The 10721-nt window shown below is 36.0% G+C and overlaps 1 protein-coding gene and 1 pseudogene across 1 annotated transcript; one reads left to right on the forward strand and one right to left on the reverse strand.

The window, feature by feature from the left end:
* Positions 710-1835, forward strand: LOC104761993. The gene is made up of 2 exons (XM_010485202.2): positions 710-846; positions 1108-1835. Exons 1-2 carry the CDS (start codon positions 813-815, stop codon positions 1560-1562), a joined length of 489 nt encoding a protein of 162 aa, XP_010483504.1. The 5' UTR covers positions 710-812; the 3' UTR covers positions 1563-1835.
* On the reverse strand, positions 2011-4833 carry LOC104761994 (annotated as a pseudogene).

Below are 10721 nucleotides of genomic sequence, written 5' to 3' on the forward strand. Positions count from 1 at the left end.
TACGTATATTGATTGACTGTAAAAATGGAAAGATCAAGAAACAAGATTTTCAGGTCAAAAGGGCTTAGGTGATATGGTGGCTCAACCGTATTTAGGGTTAAGTAATTAACCTCATCCTCCATCTAACCAAACTCACCCACATTTGTTCTTTCATACATATCTGACTCTATTTTGTCTATCTCATTAAGTTTATTTAAATTAACGACTATTACCTCGATTATTTTTGTACGTTCGCGTTCAAGTTTACTTCATCTTTTATTTCCTGTAAAATAAACTTACAAACATCTTAAGTAAAATTTATTAATTAATGATAAAGAAACTAATTCAATCGTCATTTGGCTTTTGGGGTTTGCGTTTGAAACTAGTACTAGAAGATGTGTTCGAAGAAAAACGAGTATATGATTATTTGACTACAATTTTATAATTCATTTGAAGCTACTTCTTGGTTGTTATATAACAGCTCATCTAATCCAATTATTGAATCCTTCTCTCCAACAGAAATCAATTTATTTTTTTATAAATTGGTGTTTGGCTTAGATATTACCGAGCGACGTCGTATTTTCCGCAATGCTACTTAGTATTAATAACAAGCCCACAACATCCAAATCATATTGTAAATAATAAGGCCCAAAACAATAATAGGCCCAATACTGTTAAACGATATCGTTTTAATGGAGCTTTCTCTGTTAGTAGGAGATCAAAATTTCTCTTCGTTTCGGCTTTCATTTCTGCAAGTTCCCAATGTCGCTGGGCTTAGTTCATTGATCGTCGTACATAAAGCTTGGTCGTAGCTCCTTACCTCTCCGGAGAAGATGGTGCGGAAACAGTTTCAACAGGCTAAAACGGGTGAGATTTTTCTCAAACCATCCTTTTACTCGTTTCCCGATCGAATCTCCTATTTCTTTTATCTTGTTTCCCACATTCGGATGAAATTTATAGTGATAAATCCATGAAATTTGTGTATATCTCCGGATATTGTGTGGGTTTTGTCAAAGGTTTCGACTTTTACTTGTTTTTGTGATCTAAGTTAGTAGGTGTCAACTGTCACATAAGGTGTTCGATGAAATGCCTGAACGACATCTCATTTTGACTTTGTTTGGTGAACAGGAATAGAAGCATTGAAGTCAATGGATGCAAACAAGTACCTGAAGAAGGTTGGATTAGGGCGTGACGATATGTTCTTTTGGAAACAAGTGGGGAAAGCATTGCTTTGCACCTATACAGTCTTTGGCATTGCTTGGATTTACAATGAAACGTCTCCTTTAGGTTGGTGGACGTTGAAGCCGAGACCAAAGGAGGAGAGAGAGTTGGCTCATTTGTACGAGAGGCGTGAGTTTCCTTATCCTGGTGATACAGATGCCATGGAGGATTTTGTTGCAAAGGGAGGAATGATTGGTACAGCGATTGGGCCAAAAGGGATTGTTGAGTCTGAAGGTGAAGCAGATAATTACCAGAAGGAAATGGAGAAGAAGAAGTTTGATAAAGAGGCTCAGAAACTGTGGCTGAGAATGAGGAATGAGGTCATTACTGAGCTTCAAGAGAAAGGTCATAATCTTGAATAAGGACCTAAGGTGCAAAAGGGTTGTGATAAAAAAAAAACTTGTGTAATTTTAGGCTGTGTATCATGAAGGATTCAACCACTCGTACAAGTGTTTCTGGCTACTTATAGCAGAAAGTACAAAACTGCTTTCTGTCCTAGGGTACCATTGATGTTCTTGCTCTTGGGGAAGTAGCGCTTGTGCTTTATTATTATTGGTTTGATTCATGTTTACGAATATATAACTTGATGCTTTATGCTCCCATCAAAGTTACCCAATACCTCGAGTTTGAGACTACTGATTTTTTCAAGTCTAGTGGCTGTTGTTTTGATCAGAGCCAATATCTATACTTTCTCTTCAGTGTCAGAACTCAGAAGATGTGCAAATACTGACACTGAATTCTCATGCTTCTCTTGCTTATTAGTTTCCTCTTTCGTCCCACGATAATTTAAGAAGAACAAGTCTCCGATCCTTGATACTATATATAGATTCCTCGTCCCTTATTAATGCGCTTCACCCGGTTATGTATGTTACAAGGACAAGACAAAATACTTTATATATTATCTGATAAAAGACCACAAGTGTGTGTTTTTGAGTAAGATGATCATTTGGGGATCAATGTGAAGAGGATTGAGGAAGAGACTCAGCGTTGCGTGATCCCCATAGGTGGTCCTTTACCAGTCTTTTACCTCAAAAGGGTTCTCGGGATTGATGGGACAGCGGGAATGCTTCATCCTTCGACCGACATGGTAGACCATGACAAAGAGAACTGTTCCACTTGCTAAAGATGATCAACAATTTGGTACAATATAAGAGAGACTAAGGACCAGAACTTAGACATATAAGTACATCTGGTTTTTGGTTTTTGGTTCTTGACCCAGGGTTATAATTGTGTATTACCCGCCAATCATAACCTGAATCCTTCTGAAATCAAATTGTAACTAGTCATTATTCCTAAAAAATTATAATTAGTTCTGCATTGTGTTTTCACCGACTCTTCTAAATCCAAAACTAGATTCAAAATGTTATACGATAAAAGAGAGGATGTTGAACACAAAAACAAATCTTTTCAAAATCTCCGTGAAAATTTTGTATTTCCTCTTCCTCGAAAAAGGTCTATTTCCGGATCATCACCAACCTGCAAGCCAATATTAAGTTCATGAGTAGCAAAAAATGGTTCTCTGATTCAGTCTATCCAACCAATCACTTAAACGAAGTTAACTGCTACGAACCCAATCAATAGTAGGTCCAAACCATGTCCACAAGGTCAAACTCGTCCAAAAAATAGCTTGAGAGACCCTTAGGTCTAAGGTAGTTCTATAGCTAACCCGTATTAGACTCCAGACGCCTAATATTGAACTTGGAAAGGTAAAACCCACGTTGACATCTCTTTCAGAAACACCGAATTCTACTATACGACGGATTATGTAGAATGACTAACCAGTTCAGTTCTATGAAATGTAGTAGGTCACTTCACAAGCCGAATGTATTAGGCAACTGTGAAGATAAGACCTTATAGAAAACAAGGCCAGGCCGGACCTTACCACCATGAAGCGGAGGGCACTCAAAGAATCTTGTTCCTTTCACCCTGCAAATGTAAGCCAGTATCAAATATGTGGGATCTGACAACCGAGCTTCCACAGACTGTACTACTACTTACGGTATGAACACCATATGTTAAGAAAAGGTGATTCAGACGCTTAAAGTGACACTAGCACAGAAACATGAGCTACAACTGAAATCAAAGTTCCAGAAGTATTTACTCCAATTTGTGATAGAGTTTAATGTCAACGTGTACAAACTAACATCAATACGAAAGAATGAACTTACATGCCATCATGCTCTTCAAGGGGCTCATCATACTGAATTCCAACCCAATATCCAGGACACAACGACTCTGCTTGTCCAACATATTTGACCATTCCTCTTTTCTCCCCAGGCTCAACTTGGCATCTACCTCCTACCTTAATATTTAACGGCGATGGTTAAATAAATTAGAAGCATAGCGAGTTGAGAAAGAGCAGAATCAGAGAGGTCAGGTCTCACAATGACAAAGTTAACAAGAAACTGGCTCTTCAGTTTAAAAGAAGGAAACATAACATTGATAATTTGCACAGAGATCTTCCATATACAAAAAGAATATTTCTGACTAACCTTGATATTTGCACAGAGATCTTCCATATAGTTCTCCTTCGTCTGTTGAAGGGATGAAACTGGAAGAAGAAACATAAGAACATTTGTTTTCTTGAATGACTTAGTCTACCTCACATACTTCTCCTGGTGACAAAGCTAAAATTTAAAGCTTCAGTTTCGCTAAAAGTTTGACAAGAAGCAACATATATAGTTTGGCTTATATTGATATATTCGTTTTGTCATACCTTAGCCTCCAACAGTCTGGAATTTGAACACAAGAACATAAAGCCATCGGAGGAAATCCGACATATATTCAAAGTCACTTGATAGACAAACTTGTCTTATCTCCTTTGAGACATCCTTTGCATGTAATGAAGAATTTACCAGATCGTTTAGCATAATCCTCTTCAGAGATGGTATACTTCTCAACCAATGACATATCTTCAAGCCAGCCTCCAGTTGTGACCAAAGAGGGGTCAAGATCTATGATGTGTAACCGAAACCTATTGAAAGCGGCAGAAAAGAAGAATCAGATGAACAGAGAAGAGTCAGAAGAGAAGCTATCACTTATAATTGGATCAAGATTACTCTGAACAGAGATCCATTGAGATAAATTGTCTCCAAGTTCTCTACATTAGCAAACTTTTGGCAATCTACAAAGCTATGGGGAAAACAGAAGTTACCCATCAAACGGGCATAAGAAACCAAAGGGTCTTGTATCATCAATGAGAACTGCAACCTTTGAGCCAGTGTCATCATAAAGCTCTAAAGCCATGGAATTAACAGATGTAACACATTTCTTCCATAGCTTTTCTTTCACAGCTTCTGTAGAATCTACGCTAATCTGCAGAACAAAATCCAAAAAAATAACTTTAGAGATAGATACCACTATAGTGATAATAATAAAACGGATTCATTAAGCTATGAGTATGTTCTAAAGTGATAATCTATGATAGTTGGATGGTACTTACCTGAAATTCTAGCAGATGTGGTGTACTTGTTTGTGATGCAAAGCTTGAGCTGCCAAAATCTACATCAATTATTACAGAACGCATTGGTTAAGGAATAAATAATAAACTTGAAAGAAACAGAACAAAATAAAGAAAAGCTGAGGATTTTGAAATAACTTACATGTTAAGAATAGGATTTGACCATCGTTGGGTCAATAGACATCATCATCTGTAATAACGCAAAGAAAATGAACCATATATATCCTCCCTCCATTTAGAGTAACATCAACAAACAAAACCAAAATCTCAGTCTGCACTTATGGATTGTGTTGATGATTAAAACAAAACCTTAAGCAGTCTGAGTCTTCTTCATGCTTTCAAGCCATCTCTGATCTGCACATATAAAATTAGAAGAACCCATCGTTAATTTTCAAGTCAGGATTTAACCAACAGCCTAAATGAACCCATAGATGAGCAATCCCAAAGTCTGAATTACAGCTGCATAAATATTGATGATAGTAGTGTCCACAACTCTAGGACAACTTCCAATAGGCTGCATTGTATATAACCAAAAAAAAGATTGTTATTAGTTTAGTAAACTTGAAACAGAACAAATCAAAGAAAGGCAGAGAGGATTTTGAGATTACTTACAGAGCAAGAAGAAAATTTTTCCATCGAATGAAAGGGAAACTTATAACTCCATCTGAAGAAGCTAGCAACACCTAAAACCATTAAAAAAACAAAAAAATCTCAGTCTCTATCCCATCTAAAATTGTGTAAAAAAAGAATAAAACAGTAAAGGAAATTAGACTCACTTATGAGAATTTGTATAAAGTTGAAGATCATCAATCACTATAGGATTAGTTTTATGTTGTTTCACTGTAAGCACGCACGCCGGCCAAGTTTTTGTTATAAAACATTATTCTTCAAACAATCTCGCCGATCTGCACATAGAATTAAAAGAAACATTGTTAATTTAAGTAAGAGCATAAGTGAAAAACTCTAAATCCCCAAGAACTTTATACCTTTTCTAGGTCATCAAATCAGATGAGAGTGAAGAAACAAACAAAGTCCTCCTCTGACCTCCCCTGCACCATATCAACGATTCTAAGAACCATCTTTAATTTTTTTAGTCACAAGTAACAGCCTAAGTTCAAACCAGAAATCCCATGCGTATAAATCTTGAAATCAAAGTGAAAAAGCTTCATACCTGCTGGGACACTTTCGTTAAAGCAATTGATGATGTCTTTGCATGCTGGCTGGTTAGCCCTCGCCATTATTAAAAATTGAAATTGCTGCAAGAGAAGAAAAAAGAGTTATCAGTCTGTTAATAAAACAGATTCATTAAGCTACGAGTCTGTTCTAAAGTGATGAAGACTCAAAATACATCATCATCCGTAGTAATGCGAAGAAAGTGAATCATATATACCTCTCCTCCCACCATCTAGAGACAGAAACAAACAAAACAAATCTCAGCCTTCACTTATGGATGTGTTGATGATTGAAACAAAACCTTAAGCAGTCTGAGTCCTCTTCATTCTTCAAACCATCTATGATCTGCACATATAGAATTAGAAGAAACCATCGTTAATTTTCAAGTCAGGATTTAACCAACAGCCTAAATGAACCCATAAATAGATAAGCAATAAATCCCCAGAAGTCTGAATTACAGCTGCATAACTGTTGATGATAGTGGTCTCCACAATTCTAGGTAACTTCCAATAGGCTGCATTCAAAATAACCAAAAAAAAAAAGATTATTATTGGTTGAATAAACTTGAAACAGAACAAAACAAAGGAAGGCAGAAAGGATTTTGAGATTACTTACAGAGCAAGAAGAGAATTTTTCCATCGGATGAAAGGAAACCTTATATCTCCATCTAGAGAAGCTAGCAACACCTAAAACCGCTAAAAAAAACAAATCTCAGTGTGTAACAAAGAATCAAAAACTCTAAAAGGAAAATTAGACTCACTTTATGGATGGAGAATTTGAAGTGGACAAAAAGGAAGACGTATTGTATAGAATCAAAGATCACCAATCACAATAGAATCAGTTTCATGGTGTTAAACTGTGAGCACGCACGCCGGCCAAGTTTTTGTTATGAAACATTATTCTTCGAAACCATCTCCCCGATCTGCACATAGATTTACAAGAACCATCGTTAATTTGTATGAACCTACGTGAAAACCATAAATAACCCTAAATCCCCAAGAACTTTATACCTTTACTTGGTCGTCATATCAGATGAGAGCAGAAGAAACACAATAGAAACAAACAAACTCCTCAACTGATCCTCACTTGCAAAGACACCAAAACGACACCTGCACCATATCAACGATTCTAAGAACCATCGTTAGTTTTTAAGTATGAAATAGCAGCCTATATTCAAACCCTTAAATCCCATACGCATAGATCTAAAAATCCAAGTGAAAAAGCTTCATACCTGCTTAGACCATTCTTTCGTTAAAGCAATTGAAGATGTCTCCATATGCTGGCTGATTATCCCTTCCCATTGTTTGAAGATGAAATTCCTGCAAGAGAAAACAAAAAAAAAGAGTTCACATCAATCTATGAGTCAATTCTTAAGTGATGAAGACATAAAAATGCATCATCATCCATCATAATGTGAAAAAAGTGAACCATACATATCCTCCCTCCATCTAGAGAAACAAAACCAAAATCTCAGTCTACACTTGCGAATTGTGTTGATAAATGAAACAAAACTTTAAGCAGTCTTGAGTCTTCATCATTCTTCAAACCATCTCTGATTTGCACATATAGAATTAGAAGAAACATCGTTAACTTTCAAGTCTGAATTTAAGCAACAACCAAAAAAGAGATTGTTATTAGTTTAGTAAACTTGAAACATAACAAATCAAAGAAAGGCAGAGAGGATTTTGAGATTACTTACAGATCAAGAAGAGAATTTTTCCATCGGATAAAAGGGAACCTTATAATTCCATCTGGAAAAGCTAGCAACACCTATAATCATTAGAAAGAAATTAAAAAAAAAAAAAAAATCAGTATCTATCCAATCTAAAATTGTGCAACTAAGAACAAAACTCTAAAGGAAATTAGACTCACTTATGGATGTAGAATTCGAAGTGGACAAGGAGGATGACATTATTCTTCAAACCATCTCACCGATCTGCACATAGAATGGAAAGAACTATTGTTAATTTATAAGAGCCTAAATGAAAACCCCTAAATACGCACTAAATCCCCAAGAAATTTGTACCTTTATGGTCGTCAAATCAGATGAGAGTTGAAGAAATACCATGGAAACAAACAAATTCCTCCTCCGATCCTCACCTGTGAAGACTAAAGAATGTGTGTGTGTGTCTGAGTCTTCTTCATGCTTCAAGCCGTCTCTGATCTGCACATATAAAATCAGAAGAAATATCGTTAACTTTCAAGTCTGAATTTAAGCAACCATAAATAGATAAACAATGGATCCCCAAAGCCTGAATTACAGTGCATGAGTGTTGATGATGGTGGTGTCCACAACTCTAAGACAACTTCCAATGGGCTGCATTGGATATAACCAAAAAAAAGATTATTCTTGGTTGAGTAAACTGGAAACATAACAAAACAAAGGAAGGCAGAGAGGATTTTGAGTTTACTTACAAATCAAGAAGAGAATTTTTCCATGGGAAGAAAGGGGACCTTATTTTTTTTCAATCGTTGATGATTGAAACAAAACCTTCAGAAGTCCGAGTCTTTATCATTCTTCTAACCATCTCACCGGTCTGCACAAAGAATTAGAAGAACCATTGTTACTTTGTAGTTGTTAAAGTGAAAACCATAAATAAACCCTAAATCCCCGAGAATTTTATACCTTAACTTGGTCGTCGAATCAGATGAGAGTAGAAGAAACACCATGGAAACAAACAAAGTCCTCCACTAATCCTCACTTGCAAAGACACCAAAAGGATACCTGCACCATATCAACGATTCTAAGAATCATCGTTAGTTTTTAAGTATGAAATAGCAGCCTAAGTACAAACAATAAATCCCACATGTAGAAATCTCAAAATCCAAGTGAAAAAGCTTCATACCTGCTTAGACTTCGTTAAAGCAATTGAAGATGTCTCCGTATGCTGGCTAGTAAGCCCTTGCCATTGTTTGAAGATGAAATTCCTGCAAGAGATTAAAAAAAAAAAAAATGATGAGTTCCTCGTAGATTAATGAAACAGATTCGTTAAGCTATGAGACTCAAAAAGCATCATTCATCCGTTATAGTGTAAACCAAATAATATATATGTCCTCCATCCAATCCTTATAGAGAAACAGAAACAAAGAAAAACCAAAATAACATTATTCGCTTATGGATTGTGTTGTTGATAGAGACAAAACCTTGACTACCCCGAGTCTTCTTCATCATTCTTCAAACCATCTATGATCTGCACATATAGAATTAGAAGAAAGCATCGTTAATTGTCAAGTTCGAATTCAAAACAACAGCCTATTAAAGAGAAGACAGTAAATATATAAACCCTAAATGCCCAAAGTCTTTCAATCATTCATTCTTCAAACCATCTCCCGACCTGCACATAGACGAAGAATCATCGTTAATTTGTAAGTCCCGAAGTGAAAACCCTAAAAAAACCAAGAATTTTTAACCCATTACCTGGTCATCGTCAAATCAGAGGAAACGCCATGGAAAACAAACGTCCTCCTCCGATCCTCACTTGCACCATATCCTGAAAATTCATCAACGATTCTGAGAGTTAGAAGAGAAGATACAGTGATCGTAGGAAAAATGTAATTTGTACGGTCAAGAAGATGATTGTACCACCATTGGTGTCGCTGTTGTTGTTTGTGTCATCATCATCATCCCTCTGTTCTGAATCATCAAAGAATTATCGTACTTCATCAAAATCACAGATAAGCAATAAATCCCCAAAGTCTGCAATACAGCTGCATAACTGTTGATGATAGTGGTCTCAGTAATTCTAAGTAACTTCCAATAGGCTGCGTTGAAAATAACCAAAAAAACGATGATTATTGGTTGAGTAAACTTGAAACAGAACAAAACAGAGAAAGGCAGAGAGGATTTTGAGATTACTTACAGAGAATTTTTCCACTGGGTGAAAGGGAACCTTATAACTCCATCTAGAGAAGCTAGCAACACCTAAAACCATTAAAAAAATCTCAGTCTATATCCGATCTAAATTTGTGTAACAAAGACTCAAAAACTCTAAAGGAAATTAGACTCACTTACGGATGGAGAATTTGAAGTGGACAAAGAGGAAGCCGTATTGTATAGAGTCAAAGATCGTCAAGCAGAACAGAATGAGTTTCATGTTGTTACACTGTGAGCACGCACGCCGGCCAAGTTATTGCTTTTAAACATTATTCTCCAAACAATCTCACCGGTCTGCACATAGAATTAGAAGAACCATTGTTAAATTTGTAAGTGTTAAAGTGAAAACCATAAATACACCCCAAGAACTTTATACCTTTATTACTTGGCCGTCAAATCAGATGAGAGTAGAAGAAACACCATGGAGACAAACAAAGTCATCCACTGATCCTCACCTGCAAAGACACCAAAACGACACCTGCACCACATCAACGATTCTAAGAACCACCATCATTAGTTTTTTTAAGTCTGAAATAACAGCCAAGGTTCAAACCATAAATCCCACATGTAGAAATCTAAAAAATCGAAGTGAAAAAACTTCATACCTCTTTCGTTAAAGCAATTGAGATGTCTCCGTAAGCCCTTGCCATTGTTTAAAGATGAAATTTCCTGCAAGAGATAAAAAAAAAAAAATAGAAAATGATGAGTTCCTTGTAGATTCACAAAACAGATTCATTATTAAGCTATGAGACTCAAAAAGCATCATTCATCCGTCAATAATGTGAACCATATAATATATCTCTCGTCCATCCAATCCATATAGAGAAACAGAAACAAACAAAACCAAAGTATCAGTATTCGCTTATTTGATTGTGTTGTTGATAGAGACAAAACCTTGAGTACTCCGAGTCTTCTTCATCAATCTTCAAACCATATCTGATCTGCACATATAGAATTAGAAGAAACCATCGTTAGTTGTCAATTCGGAATTAAAAAAAAAAAAAAAAAAAAAAC

Source organism: Camelina sativa, chromosome 18 (genome assembly GCF_000633955.1).
Source record: "Camelina sativa cultivar DH55 chromosome 18, Cs, whole genome shotgun sequence".
In the NCBI taxonomy this organism is placed as follows: domain Eukaryota; kingdom Viridiplantae; phylum Streptophyta; class Magnoliopsida; order Brassicales; family Brassicaceae; genus Camelina; species Camelina sativa.